Source organism: Perognathus longimembris, chromosome 12 (assembly GCF_023159225.1).
Source record: "Perognathus longimembris pacificus isolate PPM17 chromosome 12, ASM2315922v1, whole genome shotgun sequence".
In the NCBI taxonomy this organism is placed as follows: Eukaryota; Metazoa; Chordata; class Mammalia; order Rodentia; family Heteromyidae; genus Perognathus; species Perognathus longimembris.
In genome coordinates, this window is record NC_063172.1 from 55,746,949 (window position 1) to 55,769,419 (window position 22,471).

The window sequence follows — 22,471 nt, forward strand, 5'->3', positions numbered from 1 at the left end:
CAAGAACAGCAATATGAAGGTGCTTAGTGTCCTGCATTATAAAATTTAACTGAAATAAGCCACATGTTAATAAGACTGAGATAAGACTGTTTACCCAGCTAAAGAATGAGTTTGCCACCTCTCTCTGGTGGAATAGCAGCAGATGAGTATCTGCTAACAAAATATTCCAGATATTATAGAAGAAATACAACTAAATTATTCATTTACCTTCCTGAAAAAAATGTATGGCCACATGATAACATCATGAAACAAGTAGCCCAATACTCTGTCTGTACTATGTCATAATAAAAGTCTCACTAATGAATGCACCTTCCTGGTTCACCAGGCCCAAACTATGGCAATCCAGGCACCAGAATGGAAAACAGATATTAATATTATATGCCAAATGCATGTCCTTTAGTGGCAGCCCAGCCACCCTTTCACTACTAAAGCTTCTCAGCAGACAACCAGGAGAATTTCAAATTTAAAAATAAATCCAAACATTTTTCCTTATATATCAATCCTGTGATTTGAACTCAGGGATTCACACTTGCAAGGCTGTTAACTCTATTATTTGATCCATACCTCCAAGCCTGCTTTTTGCTGTTTATTTTGAAGAGGGAGTATAGTGAACTTTTTCTTCCATGGGCTGCCCTTGAACTGTAACCCTCCACATCAGCCTCCTGAGTAGCCAGCACTACAGATGTAAGCCACTGGTGCATGGTTCCAAGGCTGTGATAAATTCTTAGGCTATTGGAAACTTGAAGATTATGTATTTCTGTTCATTTCTGTTCAATCTGTTTACATATCATTATGTTTTAATATTCAGTGTTCATCAAAATATATTTTACCTATGATACTATTTCTCAAAGGCAGTAGGTATATTTTGTACCTTACGTTCATAAAATAACAAAGTATACTTTTCTTTGTCTCTTTTATTTAAAATATATAAGTTTAAAGCTGAGTTTAAAGCAATTAGAATTCGATGAAGTCTGTGTCAACATGTGTGTAAGTATGTAAAACAAGATTCCCCTAAAAGCTTCCCCACACCCACGGTTCACGTCTGCAATCCTAGCTATTCAGGATGCTGAGATCTGAGGATCGTAGTTGGAGGCCAGCCCAGGCAGGAAAGTTCATGAAACTCTTATCCTCAAATACCAAAAAAAGTCAGAGTGGAGTTGTGGCTTGAGTGGTACAGCACCAGCCTTGGGTGAATAAAACCAAGCGGGAGCTCAAGGCCCTGAATTCAAAGAAACAGAAACTCTTCATAAGGTCACCTATTAACCCCCAGTGTGGTTCATACAGAAGTCCAATCACTCACAACACCACTGCAGTCCTCGATCTAGTTCGGGGTGATCAAAGCCAGGTGCCTTTCCCAGAGATAACACTAATTGATCCTTTATAAGTGCTTCTTCCTGCTAAATCAGTATTTCAAATGCAGAAGATTTTGAGGCAAAATCTGGAAATGGCAATTCTGCCTCGGCCTCCTGGGGTTTTAGATGTGTCCCACAGAGGCACATAAGGATTTATTATTATCCACAGCTACTAGTTTCTTCATTAAAAAGACCCTGAAGCATCATCATTTTTTTTTTCCCCTGTCAGTTGTAGGTCTTGCTGTCCCTGAGCTCTTTTGCTCCAGGCTGGTGCTCTACCACTTTGAGCCACAGTGCCACTTCTGGTTTTTCAGTGATTAATTGAAGATGGGAATCTCATGGACTTTCCTGCCCGGGGTTGGCTTTGAACCAGGATCTTCAGTTCTCAGCCTCCTGAGCAGCTTGGCATGAGCCACCAGCACCCAGCAAGCTTCACATTCTGTGTCAAGAGATAGTGTGAAAAGGAGAAAGATGGCGCCGAAAGAATAGGGAGGCACCCCGACTCGCACCAACTGAATAGCGAACTGGGAACTCCAACACCCAACACTCCACCAAGAACCCAGCAAAACCAGCATCCAGAAGCAGTGGAGAAACGCAGGAAAACAAAAAGGAGCAAAAAAGAAGAACCGAAAACCTACACGGAGCCGGAGATTCATCGGGGCACCCTCCCCCCACCAGCCGACCCTGGCCCAAACAGGGTCAGGCTGGGAAAGGGAAACCCGGCGATCGGCAGACAGGTTGCCAGGAGCGCAGAATCCATATAGCGGGAGACCCCACGGACACAAGGCAGGGTGCGGACCAAGACACACCCGGCAGCGACGAGAAGTTCGGGTCCACACCGGATTCGGACAAGGGAACCCAGGGCGGCAGAAAGAGGGAACGGGGGAAGCCACCACGACACTTCGCCAACCCCTGAAGGGCCAACAGCGGCGCGGGACACACACACAAAGCCGCAAAAGTGAGTCCCCCATAATCCCTTCCCCCAACGGGAGACCCAAGCCCGACAAAGAAGCTATATCTCCCTCCCTCCCCCTCCCCACTCCCGTGGGAACAAAGAACCCCCAAATCAGGCGGGAAGCTCCCATCAGGCGCTGGGAAGCCAGTCTAGCAGGGGAAGGGCGGAACAGCCCCAAGCCCCCAAAGGTTCCTGAACTGGCAGAACCGGCCCCGTCCCCTTCCCAACAGGGGCCGGGGGACGGCCGGCAGGGCAAGCCCCACCCGAGGCGCCTAGACCTTGCGGACTCTTACAACTAAAATCACAGGCGCTGGTGGGCAATACCAGCCCAGCAGGGCCACCTGAGCCTGATCTCGTTCCCCGTCCTCGCAGCAGAGGCGAGGTCTGAGGGTGCCAAGCCACACCCAGACAGTCGATCCCACTGGGCCCCACACATACTGCCTCCCCCCCCAGCGGACTCGCGGGAGGGCGCAAGCACAACCCAACAACCCAGGGCTCGCTCTGGGAGGCAGACCCCGCTAAAGTGCCTGTTGTAGGGGACTCACAGTGCACAGGAGGGCGGGGCCCCGGCGAAAGCGCCCGCTCTGGTAGGCGTGCCCTGCACTGGTGGGCGGGGCCACAGCGACAGCACCTGCTGCCGTAGACACGCCTACACAGAAGGGAGGGAAGATCTACACAGACCTCCAGATGCGCAAATCACAAAGAAACATAACTCAGTTCATCAAAGGACAAGCCAACTCGCCAGCTCCAAAAAGCAGCACGACTGAAGAGGAGATGGAGAATAAAAAAGCAAATGAGGCCATGTTAACAGGAATGATCGAAACCGTCAGAAATGAAATCAGAAAACAATTCCAGGAGTTTAGAGCGGAAATCTGGAAGGACACCCAGGAAGCCAAGAAAGAAATGGAAGCAAAACTGGATACAATGCAAGCCTCGTTTAAAGAAATGGAAGCAAAAATGGATACAATGCAAGCCGCCTTTAAAGAAAATCTCCACACCCTGAGAATTGAAATGCATGAAAAAATAGATTTAAAATACAACTCTTTAAAGGAAGAAATTTCCACGATCAGAGCTGATATGACAACCATGAATAGCTCTCTGACATCCATAAACTCCGCAATTGAAACCATAACACAAAGAGTGGACCATATGGAATCCAGAATCTCTCGCCTGGACGATGAAGCAGCTGACAACAACCAGAAAATGACCACACTCCAAGAAAAGGTGAAGCTTCAGGGAAGATTAATCCAGGAACTAATGGACAAAGACAAGAGATATAATCTGCGCATAATTGGAATAGAAGAAGGAGCCGAATATCAGAGCAGAGGGCTTAATCATGTTCTCAATAAAGTTATTGCAGAAAACTTCCCCAATCTCACAGGGGACCCCATCCAGGTAACCGAAGCCTATAGGACACCTGGCAGGCCAGACCCCAGGAAAACCACCCCAAGGCACATAATATTCAAGACTACAGACCTCAAGATTAAAGAGCAAATTCTGAATTCAGCCAAAGCGAAGAAGGAAACTTTTTTCAATGGGAAGAGGATTCGAATAACATCCGACTTATCCACACAAACTTACCAAGCTCGAAGTGATTGGAAGAACACCATCCAAGTACTTAAGAATAACAATTTACAACCTCGGATCAAATATCCAGCGAAACTGGAGTTCACATTCGAAGGGAGAACCAGATCTTTCCACACCAAAGAGGAGCTAAAGGAGTATGTGAATAAAAAACCAGCCCTACAGCGAATATTAAGAGGGGAAGCCCACCCAACAGAGATCGTAAAAGACACACAGACAGAATCAGAAAGAAACTTCAATAGCCAAAGTCCAGCAGAAAGACCAGCTCACTAAAGACAAGAAGAAAAAAAAAAAAAAAAACAGGAAAAAACAGCCCAACAAGAAAATGGAAGGAGAAAAAACACCCTTATCCTTGATCTCTTTAAATATAAATGGCTTAAACTCCCCGATCAAGAGGAGCAGACTGGCAGAATGGATCCGCAAACAAAAAGTTGACATCTGCTGTCTACAAGAGACCCACCTTACAGCAAGGGACAAAAACAGGCTTCGAATGAAAGGATGGAGCAAGATCTACCAAGCAAATGCACCCACCAAAACGGCAGGTGTAGCCATTCTGATCTCAGACAAGCTGGACTTCTCTTTAAAGTCCACTCAAAAAGACAAAGAAGGACACTACATATTAATACAAGGAAAAATCCAGAATCAAGACATCACGGTGATAAATGTATACTCACCGAACAAAAGAGGCCCGACATATGTCAAGCAAATTCTCACAGAATTACAGAGCAAGATAGATGCAAACACAATCATAGTGGGTGACTTTAATACTCCTCTCTCTCCAAGAGACAGATCCAACACCCAGAGGATTAGTAAGGGAGCTGAGGACCTAAATAACACCATTTCCCAAATGGATCTAACAGACCTATATAGAACCTTCCACCCTACAGAGACCCAATACACCTTCTTTTCAGCAGCCCATGGATCATATTCCAAAATAGACCACGTCATAGCCCACACAAAGAACCTCAGCAAATACAAAAGTATTGACATCATCCCATGTATTATATCTGATCACAGTGGATTAAAGGTAACCCTCAACAACAAAGGATACCACAGAGCCTATACACACTCTTGGAGGCTAAACCCCACGCTGCTATCCAACACTTGGGCCACAGATCAAATTAAAGATGAAATCAACGAATTCATAAGCCACAATGACAAAGAAAACACATCACAAAGAAACCTATGGGACACAGCTAAGGCAGTACTGAGGGGCAAGATCATTGCACTCAGTACCCACATTAAAAGAATGGAAGCAGAGCAGGTGAATACCCTCACGATGAAACTAAAACAACTGGAGAAACAAGAAATGACAGAATCTAAAACGACTAGGAGGGGAGAGATTACAAAGATTAAAGAAGAGATAAATCTGATTGAAAATAGAAAGACCATTCAACAAATAAATAAGACTAAAAGCTGGTTCTTTGAGAAAATAAACAAAATTGACAGACCCCTTGCAAGACTCACAAAAAAAAGAAGAGAAGAGACTCATATTCGTAAAATCAGGGACTCCACAGGAAAAATTACAACAAGTACACACGATATCCAAACAATCATAAGGAGCTATTTCCAAAACCTCTACTCAGCAAAAACCAATAATTTTACAGAAATGGATCAATTCTTAGAGAAGTACAAACTGCCCAAACTGAACCAAGAAGAAATAAATCAACTAAATAAACCAATAACTTACGGTGAGATACAGGAGGTAATCAAGAACCTCCCTACTAAGAAAAGCCCAGGCCCAGATGGATTCACCAACGAATTCTACAAAACCTTTAGTGAGGAGCTAATTCCAATACTCCTCAAACTCTTCCACAAAATAGAAACGGAGGGAGAAATCCCAAACTCATTCTACGAAGCTAATATCATACTCATCCCCAAACCAGGCAAAGATCCAACAAAAAAAGAGAACTACAGACCAATATCACTAATGAACACAGATGCAAAGCTCCTCAATAAAATATTAGCTAACAGGATCCAGAAAGTGATCAAGAATATCATACATCATGACCAAGTAGGCTTCATCCCTCAGTCACAAGGATGGTTCAACATCCGTAAATCAATCAATGTAATTCACCACATAAACAGAACTAAAATCAAGAATCACATTGTTATCTCAGTCGATGCCCAAAAAGCCTTCGACAAAATACAACATCCATACCTATTAAAAGCTTTGGAGAGAACAGGAATAGATGGAACATTCCTCAAAACAATAAAAGCCATATACAACAGACCAACTGCTAATATCATATTAAATGGAGAGAAACTTAAATCATTCCCCCTAAACACAGGAACAAGACAAGGATGCCCACTCTCCCCACTTCTGTTCAACATAGTACTGGAATCCCTAGCCATAGCAATAAGGTAAGAGGAGGACATCAAAGGGATCCACATCGGCAAGGAAGAAATCAAGTTATCCCTATTCGCAGACGACATGATCTTATATCTCAAGGACCCAAAAAACTCAGTACCCAAACTCCTACATCTAATAAACCAATTTGGCAAAGTAGCAGGATACAAAATTAATCCACAAAAGTCAGCAGCTTTTCTGTACACCAGCAATAGACAAACAGAAAAGGAAATTATGGAAACAATTCCATTTACAGTAGCCAAAAAAAGAATAAAGTACCTAGGGATCAACTTAACCAAGGACGTGATGGACCTATTCAATGAAAACTACAAAAATCTAATAAGGGAAATCAAAGAAGACACAAGGAGATGGAAAGACCTCCCATGCTCATGGGTAGGCAGAATCAATATAGTGAAAATGGCCATATTGCCCAAATTGTTATACAAATTCAATGCAATACCTATCAAAATCCCAGCCACATTCTTCACTGAAATAGAGAAACCAATCCATAAATTCATATGGAACAGCAAAAAACCTAGAATAGCCAAAGCAATTCTAGGCAAAAAACATAGTGCAGGAGGTATCACCATACCAGACTTCAAGCTCTACTACAAGGCCATCATAACAAAAACAGCATGGTATTGGTATAAAAACAGATCGGAAGACCAGTGGATTAGAATTGAAGACCCAGAAATAAAACCGCACTCTTACAGCCAACTGATATTCGACAAAGGAGCTAAAGACATACAATGGAATAAACATAGCCTCTTCAACTACTGGTGCTGGGAGAACTGGGCAGCCATATGCAGAAAACTCAAAGTAGACCTAAGCCTATCACCATGCACCAAGATCAACTCAAAATGGATCAAGGACCTCAACATCAGACCTGAATCCTTGAAACTACTGAAGGACAGAGTAGGAAAGACACTAGAACTTATAGGCACAGGAAGGAACTTCCTGAATAGAGTCCCAGGGGCACAACAAATAGGGGAAAGACTCAACAAATGGGACTACTACAAATTAAAAAGTTTCTGCACAGCTAAGGTCATAGCCACCAAAATAGAAAGACAGCCAACGATATGGGAAAGGATATTTACCAGCACAGCAACAGACAAAGGCCTGATATCTGTCATCTACAGAGAACTCAAAAAACTAAGCCCCTCCTAGCCCAATAAACCTATTAGGAAATGGGCAAAAGAGCTAAAGAGAGACTTCACAAGAGAAGAGATAAAAATGGCAAAGAAACAAATGAGGAAATGCTCAACATCCCTGCTAGTAAAGGAAATGCAAATAAAAACAACCCTGAGATACCACCTCACCCCAGTTAGAATGGCCTATACTCTGAACTCAGGAAACAACAAATGCTGGAGGGGCTGTGGGGAAAGAGGAACCCTTCTCCATTGTTGGTGGGAGTGCAAATTAGTACAACCACTTTGGAGAACAGTATGGAGGTTTCTCAAAAAGCTCAATATAGACCTACCCTATGACCCAGCCATACCACTCCTAGGCATCTATCCTAAACAGCAAAACCCAAGATATCAAAAGGACATTTGTACTTCCATGTTTATCGCAGCACAATTCACAATAGCCAAAATTTGGAAACAACCCAGATGCCCCTCCACAGATGAATGGATCCAAAAAATATGGTACTTATACACAATGGAATACTACATAGCGATTAGGAATGGTGAAATATTGTTATTCGCAGGGAAATGGTCAGAACTCGAACAAATAATGTTGAGTGAGACAAGCCTAGAACACAGAAAACAAAGGGGCATGATCTCCCTGATATATGACTGTTAACAAAGGGAGATGGAGAGACAGTAGAGACCAAGTCTGTGAACACTGTATATGTGCTTGATACATTGTATATTGCATATGGGTCTACCTGACCTAGACCAGGGATGGAAAAACAGGTTGTAAGATATCACAAGAAATGTACACACTGCCCTACTATGTAACTGCACCCTCTTTGCACAACACCTTGTAAAAAAAATTTTATGTTCAATTAATAATAAAAAATATTTAAAAAAAAAAAAGAATAAAATTCTACCATCTGTGACAAAAAAAAAAAAAAGAGATAGTGTGAGGTTTGTGCTGAACGAAGTAGTAATTCTCCTCCCCTGTTTTTGTGCTAGTCGTGGGGCTTGAACTCAGGGCCTGGATGCTATCTTTTAGCTTTTTCTGATCAACATTAGCACTGTACCACTTGAGCCATAGCTCCATTTCTGGCTTTTGCTGGACCAGCTTCCAACCCCAATCCTCAGTTCTCATCCTCTGAGTAGCTAGAACTATAGGCATGAGCCACCAGTGAGGGCTAGAAGAAACTTTTATTCAAATCTTGCTGAGTTGTTACTTACCACTTCAAAGGAGAATGTTAACCTCCAGATCTTGTAATTATGAGCATTTGAATGAAGGTAAGCTTAACTGCTTTGTTATTTTCAGCTTCTGAGTCTAGCCCTTCTTATGTTCATTAAAAAGAATATATAATAAAGAATATAATAAATCCTTAAAATAAAATAAAAAATAAAGCAACTAGAGCTTAAAACATCCTTTAGAATTTTTTTTTTCTTTGTTGGTGTTTTTGTTTTCTTTGCCTTTTGTCTTATTAGTTTATCTGTCTTTGGGAGGGGAGAGGAAGGCAAAGAAATAGTGAGACAAAGGGTGAACAAATGTAGCTGTGATACTCCCTAGACATTCGGAAAATGAGCTGAGAGAGAAGGAAGAGGTGACATTGTTCTAAAAGAAATGTACTCATTACCTAACTTACATCACTGTAACCCCTCTGTACATCACCTTTATAATAACAATAAAAATATGTATATTTAAAAATAAACATCCCTAAGATTAATTTAAGTATTAGATTTTGATCAAAAACAAAATAAAAATATGGTCTTATTCATACTATGGACTATTTATGTAACCATAAAAAAGGAAACAAGTAATGATGAATACTACAATAGGGATAAATCATAAATACATTATGGTAACACTAAGAAACCAGCCCTGAAGTGCAAAAATTCAAGATTTATATAATAGGTAAATTCATAGTGTTATAATGTAGACTAGTGCTTACTGAGGGCTGGGTAAATAGGTACATAGAGAGGATATAGCTACAGGGTTTCTTTTAGAAATGATGAAACCATTAATTGTTGATCGTTACACATATCTGTGAAAACCAATTAATATGGTATGTAAATAATACCTCACTAAAAAAAAGAAAGATATTTGGCCCACTTATTCTGACAAAAGGAAGTCTATAGGACATGGGGGTAAAATACTACTTTCAATGAAAAGGTGCTGATTCATTTATTTATCAGGTAAGTGAATCCTGACTTCTACTTCATGCTTTACCCCAAATCAACTCCAAATTAACTGGAGATCTAAATTTAAGAAGCTAAACAACAGTTTTTACAAGATAACAGAAAGAAACCGTTGTGTCTTGGAGGCAAAAACTTCTTAACCAAAAGACAGAAAAGCACTAGCCATGCAAGAAAAGATGAATAAATCGAATCACATTAAAACTGAAAGCTTGTGCTCAAGGTACCATTAAAAACTGAAATGGCATAAGAGAGTGAGACAAAAGAGTAGTGCTGAATAGATGATCAAAAAATTTCAAATTCAAAAATATAGAACTCCATAAAATGGAAATAAAGTTAACAAGTATGTCTTCAAGAAAAGCTGTGCAAAATGATAAAAAGAACAAGAAAAGGCATTCAATAACATCTTTCAGCAAGAAAATATAAGTCAAAACCATTTAACATGTAAAATGCAGAAAATAACAAAAATGCTAATTGGTTAAAAACAGAGGTTTTCAGAGCACAAGATAGAATAACAACTTACTTCAAGAGTTCATAGTTCTTCTCATTTAACCTCACAGCATTCTCTCTCCAAAATTTCTCAGATTTGTGCACAGGACTCCATTCCAATCTTCCAGACTTAAGTTCTGAACTGTATTCATCAAAGGAGCTATAAAATGTGTTTTTTTTAATTTCATAAGAATCGAAGTGCTACTCCAAAACTAATAAGCAAAATAAAATATCTAACTGACCACCTTCTGTACATTAATAACTACCACTAAACAAAACTTAAGCACTTTAAAAAATCTTTAAGAAATCATGCAAAATAGTATCCCAAATACTAAGGCCAATACTCAAATGTCAAATATGTCTGGTATGAAATATTAAAATAAGTATGTTTTCAAAATCTTTACCCAATAAGCACATAAACATCCATCCGTTTAAAAAGAAAATCTATCAGAATATCTACCATAACATCTAAAACACTGTTATTTGCCAGACCACAAGATATTGTAAATATATGTAAAATCAGAATTCTAATACTATTAAACTATAACCATGATGATATATCATAAAAACAAAATCATAAATATTACTACAGTATCTTCCCTGTGATTACCAATGATTTACCTGTTGAATCAATCCATTACAAACTAAAAGCAAAAGCATATATATTAAACTACAATACTCTTGGCTTAAAAAAAAAACATTTACTATGTGTACAGTAACTTGGTTATACAAAATTTTATATAAACTGTTTACTGTGGTTAGCCAGTGGACAATGTCAGGACATACATACACTTTCTTTCAAGTTAAACTTTAAGAGATGTACTCATTAAAAATTCATTGGTAATTCAGTGTAACCAGGACATACTACGTAAGTTGATCAGAGTTCCTAACTGAACAATTTCTTACTTTAATGTAGGCCAGTTTATATAAGAAGTCAACTAGAATTTTTAATATTCATATCCTATGCCTTATAACAACCAAAACAGATAAACCAACTGTACCCATCACTCTATTATCTTTGAGTAAATAAAATGATGGGAATCTCCAAGAGAGAAGGCTCTAATGCACCTTGCCACGTGAGAATAATATAACAAAAGATATTGAGGGAAAGCTCTCAATTTTCATAGCTGACAACCAATTCAATTTTCTTTTTTTTTAATTTTTATTATCTTTAGTTGTACAAAGGAGGTGTCACTTAACAAAGCAGTTTACAAGTGCAATGCATCTTGATCAGTATCATCCCTTTCAACATTCTCAGCCCCTTCGCCTGTTTTCTTTAAAAGCTATGCAATTTGTAAGGCAATGGAAAGACTTGGGGGAAAAATTATATTAAGCAAAGTAAGCTAGAAACAAAGAAACATAAGTCGCAGGGTTTTCCTAATATGTGGTAACTAGAATGTGCCTGTAAATCTACAAACAAACATATATACTGGGAAATGATAAATTATACAGGATTGTAGGTATCCACACTCATTGAGACCAAAGGAGGATATTCCTAGAGGAGGGACACAAAGGCACAATGTCTATGTGCATCTGATCATCTAAAATAATATTTATCAAAATGAACTCCAGGAAATGGAAATGAGGGTTGTTGTTTTTTCTTGTTGTTGCTGTCTTGTTTTCTTTTCCTTTTGTCTTGTTTGTTCCTGTGTCTTTGGGAGGGTAAAAGTGGGAACAGAAATGATGGGACAATGGGTGAACAAATGTAGCAGTGACACTAGACACTGTGTTAAAAATGAAAATGGGGACAGGAAGGAAAAACTGGGAGAGAATGAGGAAAGGGATAATATTCTCAAAAAAATGTACTCTTCATCTGACTTATATAGCTGTAACCCCTCTGTACATCACTTTTTCAATAACAAAAAATAATTCTTAAACCTATGCAAGTCAGTGGGTGCACCTGTAGTCTCAGCTACTAAGGAAGCTGAAGTGAGAGGAACTCCTGAACACATGAAGTTGAGATTTGCCTGGGTAACTTAGTAGGATTCTCCTCCCCATCAATCTTAAAACCAAATAAAAACAAAACACTAAGTCAAGCAAATCCCAACAAATCCAGTATAAGGACACTTCTAAAATAAGAATATAACACACCTAAGATCCTGGACACTCTCACCAAGTTTGTCCAAAAGAAATTTGATATCTTCACTGATATCTTCATCATCGTATTTTTGTTGTTCCAGATTCTCCAACTGTTTGAGAACTTTGCATTGAATCATAGCCAAAGCATATTCTTGGCGAGTTTCTCTTTCAGTTGATTTTTCTAAAAAGTTCTGTGTTAGACAAAGAGACAATGAGAACCTAATATAATTTGTCATGTGATGTTTGCAGATTTCTGTACTTCCTCTCATATCCTTCTTGTGGGTATCAGATTTAACTATCACTTTTAAGTGAATGACTTTACCTATAATCCCTCTTTCCTGAGGCAATCCTTTCCTGAGCAATAAAACACAAGACACTGCCTAAAAAATAAAATAACTTAAGCAGAAAGGACTGGAGGCATAGGTCAAGTACAGACATAAGTCCCTGAGTACAAAACTTCAGTAGCACACACAGACAAGGGAAATAACACTAAATCCCCATCATAATTCTTGACCATGACCCTGCTCCTGAGCACACCACACTGATCTTTCCATTTGTTGCCCACATAGAGCAGATAAGATACTAAAAATACAAATCATCCTTGCTAGAAGCCTGACTCACTAGTAGAGCAGCTGCCTAGCAAGTGTGAAGTCCTGAGTTCAAACTTCAGTATCTCACACACACACACACACACACACACACGTACACACACAGAAAGATTGTTCACTCAAGTATCTCTAGTTTAACAAATTGCCTAGCCCACCATCAACCTATAAGGACACAAGGCACAAAGAACAACTTAAATTTTTTCTTGATTATACAAGTATCATTGACATGCAGTCAAATTCTACATTTCTTCTGTGCTGTTCTATTTTCTAAAGTATTTATGAAAACATTAGGGAATCTACAAATTTATGAAGATCAACTGTTCTTTGTAATGATCATCACTTGGCAAAGTGCAGGCTAAACTCTAGAAACAAGAATAACCAAGACCCACAATCTCAGGAAATCCACTTTTACCATCAGATAAAAAAAATAAAAAAAAACATGAACTGCCTACCCTCCCAACACACATACACACACACACCTCTCAAAATAAATTGTACTAAATTTGAATTTTATTTTTGCAAGAAAGTTATACCCTTAATAATTATGCTAAATAAATATAGAAAATATTTACTTAGCATTAAGTCAGTGCCTACTCTTTCAGTTAGGTTTCCCCAAGATTTTAAATCCTTGAAAAATAATGATTCGTTTTTCTTTATATTATTAATGCTTGGCTCAGAGTCTGACTCAGAAATATTTGTAAAATATTTGTAAACTTACTAACATTGCTTCTGAGTGCTTTTTACCTATAATATCACAAATTACCTGTTATCTTTTTATTATAAATAAAAAGAGTAGCAATAACATAGCTCAATTAATTTGCATTTAGAACTGCTTCAAAACTAAAAACATGAACTTCAACTCAGATATGAAGCTACTGGACAAACTTCTGTCCTGAAGAAACAACTATAAAACCACGACATGCTGAAAAAGCAATTACCGTAGAAAGTAAGCAGCACTCACTGAGCTGGGAGGGCAGAGAGCAACATAAGCATGCCTCATCACTAAAGGTTTTATTTGGAGATTAAATACAGTCAGAACTCACCAAAAAAATAAAATAAAGGCCAAATGGTAGGTTTGGGGGCCTGGAAAAGGACAATAGTGAATCTGCACAACAATGAATGCTGAAAAGAAGAAAACAAGTTAGGAAAGGGACTCGAATCTTGTCTGATAACATGGAACCAACCCCTTAAGACAGTCAGGCACAGAACAAATTCAAAGCATTTCAGCCCAAGAGAAAAGATCTGAACCACCAAACAAAACAGTGTTCAGTTCAAAGTTGAAGAGGGAGACAGCAGCTAGTCAGCCACACCAATAGCTGGGCAGAGTAGTATGTGGCCACAAGACAACATCTACAGCCAGAAGAGAAGTATAATGGCTGGGAGCAGTGGCATGCAATTTACACACGATACAGGGAAGCACAGGTAGGAGAACCACTGCCTATACAAGGGTGACTTCTCATCCAAAGCAATGCAGGGAGGCCAGAACTCAGTCTTTAAAGTGCTAAATGAAAAATAGATAAATAAATAAAACCAAACCCAGAATGTTGCATTCAACAAAAGTGTCTTCAAGAATAAAGGCAAAATAAAATTATCTTTGTATAATGAAAATTAAGCTAATCAGTCAAAAGCAGATACAGATGCTCAAGCTGGGGAAAGCAATGCTTTTCAGTGAAAATTAGCCAAAAAGTAAGCATTTTATGGTTTGTTAGCACGCAAAAGCAGCCACAAACAACACAGAAACAAACAAGAAGCTCTGTAATAATGAGAATATGTCTAGGATAGTCTTAGGAGAGGATCACAGTGGCTCAATACCTATCTGCATATAACCATATAAAATGATGCTTATTGAAATTAACTCCAGGAAATGGAATCAAGAGGGGTTTTTTGGGGGCTGGGGATATAGCCTAGTGGCAAGAGTGCCTGCCTCGGATACACGAGGCCCTAGGTTCGATTCTCCAGCACCACATATACAGAAAACGGCCAGAAGCGGCGCTGTGGCTCAATTGGCAGAGTGCTAGCCTTGAGCGGGAAGAAGCCAGGGACAGTGCTCAGGCCCTGAGTCCAAGGCCCAGGACTGGCCAAAAAAAAAAATAAATAAATAAGAGGGGTTTTTTTAGTGTAGTGTTTGCAGTTATTTCTTTTTTCTTTGTTCCCTGTTGACACTGTTTTTTATTTCTGTCTTGTATATAAGTTTATCTGATTTGGGGAAGGGAAGGGAAATCACAGAAAAGGTGGGACAGAAGGTAAACTAAATCCAACCCAATAATTACTTTAAACAACCGTCAACTAAACACTCAGCTGAACAGAGAGAGATGATTGGATAAAAGTTCAAGACCCAAGATGCTGTCTGAAAGAGGTCATCTTTAAGGATAAAGTCATAAGGGAAACTAAAAAGACCGGAAAAGATATATTATGCAGAGCAGAAGACCACAGGCTGATAGCATTACTTTCAGATAAAGTACACAAAGAGTATTATCAGTAATAAAGGATAGTTCACAAGGGACACAGGGTGCATTCATCAGGAAAATGCAACATTCATAAATTCATGAAGCAAAAATTGAAAGAATTAAAGGGAAAATAAACAAGCTAGACAAAACTGGAGCATGGGAGATCTAAATAATATTATCCACAACTCTGACCTAACTGACATTTATAGAATACGACTCCTACCTACAAAGTCCTCATTCTTTCAAAGTACACATAGTACACTCATGTACACATAGTACCTCACTATGATACACTATGAGTCATAAAACTAGTCTCAGATTTCAAAAGTCTATAAAATTCTACAGACAGGTTCACTCCTCATAATGGAATTCAATTAAAGACTACATTTTAAATTTCTATGTGCATGTATAACAATACATTCCCACCAACAGTGTGTTAGGATTCCCTTTTGGCTACATCCTCACTGGCATCTATTGTTTTTTCCTTGCTAATGGCCATTCTTTCTAACTGGGGTGAGGTAGAATCTCAAAGTTGTTTTGATTTGTATTTACTTTATGTCCAGAGATGTTGAGCATTTCTCCATGTGTCTACTGACCATTTTTATTTCTTCTGACTGTCTTTTTAGCTCATTAGCCCATATGTTCATAAGGTTGTTGGGTTTGTTTTTTCACAGCAAAGCAAAATTTACTTAAACAGAAAGATGCGTCACCAGCCAAAAATCTAGCAAGCAAACTCCAACTTGTTGGTTTTTTGAGGGTTTAATTTTTTTTTTTTTTTTGGTCAGTCCTGGGGCTTGTCCCTGAGCCTCTTTGTGCTCAAGGCTAATACTCTACCACTTGAGCCACAGCACCACTTACTGCTTTCTCTGAGTAGTTTACTGGAGATAAGAGTCTCATCAAGTTCTCTGCCCTGGCTGGCTTCGAGCCACAATCCTCAAATCTCAGTCTCCTAACTATGTGTGAGCTACTGGAGCCAGGTTAAGGGTTTAATTTTTTAAGTTCTATGGACATTCTGGATATTAGGTCCTTGCCTGAGGTATATATGGCAAAAATCTTTTCCTATTCAGATTATTTTTAATCCCTCCCTAATCTCTAGTTCCTACTACAACTACCCCTATAAACTATTCTCTTCCCAGACACCTATGCTTTCCTCCTTCAAATTCTTTTGAAACTCTAAACTGAGCAAATACCTAAATTTGATAACTTTTTCCCTTTATGAGAACTCTCCTTTTCTTTTGTGAGATGTTAAATAATGTTCCTAATAAAGTTTTGGTTAATTTTTCGAGTTATTTTCCTACTAACTGCTCTTTGAATTTTGGATGCATATTAAAACTTTTGTTCCTATGGTCATTTGTATTTTCCCTACACATTTATTTAAATTCTGTATTTATTTATCATTGGCAGTAATGGTTTCAACTATAAGAGTGACATATAATTAATACAGGATAGTCCTGTGGTAATCTTTTCAAACCATCTCCCCTCTCAGTTCTCAAAACAATGGCATCGCAAAACTTAGTCATTTTTTATTTACCCCTTTTCTTCAACTCTGTAAAATCAATTATGAAGTCTTATCTACTACTCCTTCATTAAGTTTCCATTTCATCTTTCTATCTGATAAAGAATGGAGAGGAGAAATGAATGACTTGTGCAAAGTAATTAGGAAAATCAAAGACTCAAATTAACCAGTATCTTCACTCAATACAACATAAGAAGTGGCCACACCAATATAAATATTACGTTGGCCTTTGGAAAGTGTGGTGCTGAGGATTCTTAACTTCACTTAAGGACATAGAGTCATGTGACAATTCAGATATTTCAACCACCAAAATTAAACTAACAACCATGTAAAATGTAGGTTAAAGCATATCAACTGTAAGTTATGCTTGCTAGGTTTACATCAGTCATGGGAATTTTTTCTAAAAAAAAAATTTAATTTTAAGATGTAATATTTAAGCTCAACATTTCTATTATAAAACTCAATAAACACTCAATTATTCTCCTGATTCCTGCAAATGTTCCTCATTTTCACTTTCTGAATTTATGCAGGTAAATGTAGGCAGAATTCATGAGAAAGGAAAATAAATTTAAAAAATATTTTAAGCTGGGTGCCAGTGGCTCGTGCCTGTAACCCAGCTACTCAGGAAGCTGAGATCTGAGGATTACTGCTCATGAGACTCATCTCCAGTTAACCACCAAAAGGTCAGAGTGGATGCTGGGCACCAGTGGCTCATGTCTGTAATCGTAGCCAATCAGGAGGCTGAGATCTGAGAATTGCACTTCGAAGCCAGCCCAAGCAGGAAAGTCTGTGAGACTCCCATCTCTAATGAACCACCCCAAAAGCTGGGAATGGAGCTGTAGCTCAAGTGGTAAAGCTCTAGCCTTGAGCAAAATGCTCAGTGACAGTGCCGAGGCCTTGAGTTCAAGCCCCAGGACTGAAACACACACACACACACACACACACACACACACACACACACACACACACACAGAAGTGGAGCTGTGGCTCAAGAGGTAGAGCAATAGAGCAATACCCTTGAGCAAAAAAGCCCAGGCCTTGAGTTCAAACCCCAGGACCACAACAAAAGGAAGGAAGAGAGGAGAGGGAGTGAGGGAGGGGCGGAGGAGGAGAGGAAGGAGGGAGGGGAAAGGGAAAAGAAGAGAAAAAGAAAGATAAAGGTTTTTTTAACTTTGCTATAACACTTAAGCTTTCCAATAAAAATCATACAGCTGTACAACTATAATATACTTTATTATCTGGCACACCATGTAGGCTCCTGACCCCCCCCCAAAAAAAAACCTAAAAAGAGAAATAAAACTCACAACAGAGGCAAAATTCTAAACAACAAATATGATTTGCAATGTTTGTCATAGTCACAGCCCCAAAACATTCTAATTTATTTTAGGAACTAAAGATTGACAAATAAAATGAACCAACAGAAATAACATTTGCAGAGACTTGGAGTTCAGCATCTCCTATGAATAAGTAAGAGTGACATTTTCAAAAATAAAACTCATCCAGCTAAATGGAAGGAAATAATAATTAACAGCTGTTAGATTTGTTTGATTCATAGCAGTTCAATGAGCTTTTTCACTTCTTCACAAAAATTTCCTGCTGAGTTTCAGGTGGGAAAAATAATGAACAAACAATCTTCAAACAATCTCATTAGTAAAATCTCTTTTTAAAAGATATAGGAATTGAGATTTTTTTCTTATTTATTGTCAAAGTGATGTACAGAGAGGTTACAGTTGCATACATACATTTCTTGTACTGTTTGTTACCTCCTCCCTCATTCCCTCATTCCTCCCTCCCCCTCCCCCTTCCCTCTCCCCCCATGAGTTGTTCAGTTGGTTTACACCAAATGGTTTTGCAAGTATTGCTTTTGTAGTCGTTTGTCTTTTTATCCTTTGTCTCTCGATTTTGATATTCCCTTTCACTTTCCTAGTTCTAATGAGTTTTTTTTTTTAATTTATTTTGTTGTTGGTTGCAAGGCTTGAACCAGGGCCTGGGTGCTGTCCCTAAGCTCCCTTGCTCAAGGCTAGCTCTCTACCACTTTGAGCCATAGCTCCAGTTCTGGTTTTTGAGGAGTTAATTGGAGATAAGTCTCAGGGTGACTTTTCTATCCAGACTGGCTAGATCTCAGCCAATCTTCAGATCTTAGCCTCTGGAGTAGCTAGGATTACAGGTATGAACCACAAGCACCTAGATGAAATTGAGATTTTTTTTAAATATTATTTTCTCCTCATTGATGATTTAAATCAAACAGTTGTACTACAGCCTTATGAATAATTCAGTCCTATCTATGAAACCTGTGGTTGTCTTAGAGATGTTCTTTTGAGTTTCAGCCCTCTGAATGTTCACATAACTGACAGCAATAACCAAAACTTAGCACAAGATAGTTTAAGAGAGCTATTACTTCTGCCAATGACCTGGGTCTATTTTGAAAATAATCTGAAATCCAAAATTAGAAACAATGGAAGCCCAGAATTATGACAAATACATGCATTACGAGTAAAATTTGAATGTATGACTACAGTTAAAATAAAACTTTTTATAGCTTACTAAATATTAGTTTAATATTCATGCTGCCTTTTGTAAAACAGTACTAGATCTTTGGGCTCAACTTTAATTTAGCAAAATTTCAAATTACAGAGACAGGAACTTTTTAAAATTTGTTTATTAATTGAACACAAATTTTTTGACAAGGTGTTGTGCAAAAAGGGTACAGTTACATAGTAGGGCAGTGTGTACATTTCTTGTGATATCTTACGTTCTGTTTTTCTATCTCTTCAGAGACAGGAACTTTAAGAGACATACTGCAGCCAGGTACTGGAGGCTCATGCCTGTAATCCTAGCTACTCAAGGGGCTGAAATGTGAAGATCGAGGTTCGAAGTCAGCCCAGGCAGAAAAGCTCATGAAATTCTTACCTCCAATAAATTAATCAGAAAAAGGCAGAAGTGGTGCTATGCCTCAAGTGGTAGAGTACTAGCCTTGTGCCAAAGAAACTTAGGGACAGTACCCAGGCCCTGAGTTCAAACTCCAACACTGGCACAGAGAAAAAAAGAAGGAAAAAAAAGAGAGAGAGAGACATACTGCTTTCAGGGATGTGGAAACTGTACTGGATATTACTATCCCCATGTACTTCACTTGTTACCTCACTGAATACACAGTGTACAGTGAAAGACAGAAGTTGCGGAAAAACCATGAGTGACCAGGATGCAGAGAAGTCAGCACTATACCAGGTGCTTAATTTGTGTTTCCCATCATGCCACCCAATTGAAATGGGCATGCCACATCCACCCCCTGCTAAGGAAGAGGGATAAAGAAATGCCTCATTTGCCTAGTTCTTATGAGGAAACTATCTGGTACAGGGGCTTGAACTCAGGGCCTCTCACTGGCATTCCACTTATGTCTGGCACTCTAACACTTGAGCCATACCTATACTTCCTAGAACAATCTCTTTATGAAAAAGCATTAAAAAAAAAAAACAATAATCAAAAGCCAATCTAAGCCAGGCACCAGTGGTTCATCCCTATAATCTTTGCTACTCAGAAAGCTGAGATCTGAGGACTGTGGTTTGAAGCCAGCCCACACAAGAAAGTCCATGAAAAAGCTCAGAGTGAAGCTGTGGCTCAAATGGTAGAGTGTCAGCCTTGAGCAAAAATACTCAGAGACAGAGCCCAAGCCCTGAGCTAAAGCTCCAGGATACACACACACACACACACAGGTCAATCTACTGTCCAGAGCAACACTGAGCCAACAGTTGGTGAGCACTGAGCAGATCACATCTGGATCTCACTTTCTATCTCTCCACAGGACTGCACTGATCCCTTCTCCACCCTTCAATCACCCCCTCAACACTCTTGAGACAGTGTGGAAGGACACAGAGTTTAATGCTTCAACAAATAAGAAATGTCAACAGCAAGAAAACTTGACTTCTTAAATTACCTTTCAATTTTCTTTGTCATGAATCCCCCCTCCCCTTTGAATGACACTTTAAAGTTCCTGAAAAAAAATGAATCAAAAAAAGAAAGAGAGAAAGAAAGGAGAGAGAGAGAGAGAGAGAGAGAGAGAGAGAGAGAGAGAAAGAAAGAAAGAAAGAAAGAAAGAAAGAAAGAAAGAGAGAGAGAGAGAGAGAGAGAGAAAGAAAGAGAGGATGATGATGGTACCTGAAATGGTTAATAAGAAGGCACTGTTACACATAAAATAAAATAAATAAAATTTGGAATTTTTTTAAAGAAGCAGTTTTGGAGTTGACAGAGCACCACGAAATGTTATCTTACACTAACTGAAAAACTTTCCCTCAAGCCTTGGTTTCTCTATGTAGGAAACAAAAGTCATAATGGGCCATATAAGTTAATTATGAAGGCTAAATATACCAGTACATGAAAGTGACTCATTAAAATACAACAATCAGGTTGGGATGTAGGTCAGTGGCAAAGCTTGCATAGAAAGTCCTGGGTTCGATCCCCAGTACCAGAAAAGAAAAAACAAGAAAAAGTACAGTTTAAAAAATTCAACAATTATTATGCTCAGCACCAAACCTAGGGTAACTGATGGTCAAGTGCATGAATCAAACTGAGTTTAAATCCCTGTACTGTTGTTTCCTGGCTATTTTGGCAAATCACTTACCCCTTGATGGCCTAATAACCATTACATGGAGCATTTAGAATGATTTAATGTGTACTTCTCTCAATTAATTAGGACAGTGCTGACCCAGAATTACACTCTCAATAAGTATCAGCTGTGATTAACTACAGATGCCTGGAAAAAGAGTTCCTACACATTAAATTTCCAATGTTAAAAAGTGACAAATGCTATGAATAAGCAATTTATAGAAAGAAAATAAGTGGTGAATAAAAATATTAAAATACAACAGCTATATTCATTACTAATAGGATGCAAATTAAAACAATGATTTCACTTTTTAGCTGATTTTAGACAACTTGGAATATTATATAACAGTAAATTTAAATGAGAGCAGAAAAACATGAACTCCCCCATACATAACTCCTAAAAATATAAATCAGCATACTTTAGAAAGGTAATTTGACATTATCTACATATAGCTTTCTATTAAAAAACAAAAGCATATTCCTTTGACTCAGTAAGCACACCCCTAGAACTACATCCAGAAAATTCTTCATCAAAGTAGACAACTATAGTTTACTGACACTAAGAACACCACATGTCCACCAATAGAGAACTGGCTAACACACTGACACTGTATAGTAAATCCATAAAAGGGATGTTAAATATGTATATAGATAAAGAAATTAAAGCATATTTATCACATAGAGCACTACAACATGATAGCATTTTACTGCTTAAATGCAGAAAGAAGCCATACACCTATTTATACCTTACCTTAATGTGCCTGGAAACATCTGAAAGATGTATATAGCACATTTGACATTGATATATACATTGATATATACATTATTGATTGTATTGATATATACATTATTTAAATTTTTATAGTACAACTATACTACTTCTTTTGTTGTTGTTGTTGTTTGGTGCTATTCCACTTTGAACTGGAGCATCATGCTTTCTAGGTAGACACTCAAAACTTGAGCCTTAACTTCAATCCTTTTTGCTTTAGTTTATTTTTCAGATAGGTTCATTTTGTCAAAGGCTAGTGTTGAACCATGATCCTCCTACCTGTGCCTTACAATGCCCAACTTTTTTTTTTTGGTCATGGAGCTTGAACTCTGGTTCTAAGCTCTTCAGCTCAAAGCTAGCACTCTACCACTTTGAGCCACAGCGCCACATCTGGTTTTCTGGT

General features: G+C 38.5%; 1 protein-coding gene across 3 annotated transcripts in view; it reads right to left on the reverse strand.

Moving 5' to 3' along the window:
- Atp6v1h (ATPase H+ transporting V1 subunit H) overlaps window positions 1-22,471 on the reverse strand; it is an 89,541-nt gene that overhangs the window by 26,869 nt on the left and 40,201 nt on the right. For all 3 annotated transcript variants that reach the window (XM_048358376.1, XM_048358375.1, XM_048358377.1), the window contains 2 exons: window positions 12,142-12,320; window positions 10,085-10,210 (listed from right to left, as the gene is read on the reverse strand). In XM_048358376.1, the coding sequence (XP_048214333.1) occupies window positions 10,085-10,210; window positions 12,142-12,320 (305 nt within the window). The remainder of the gene's footprint in view (window positions 1-10,084; window positions 10,211-12,141; window positions 12,321-22,471) is intronic.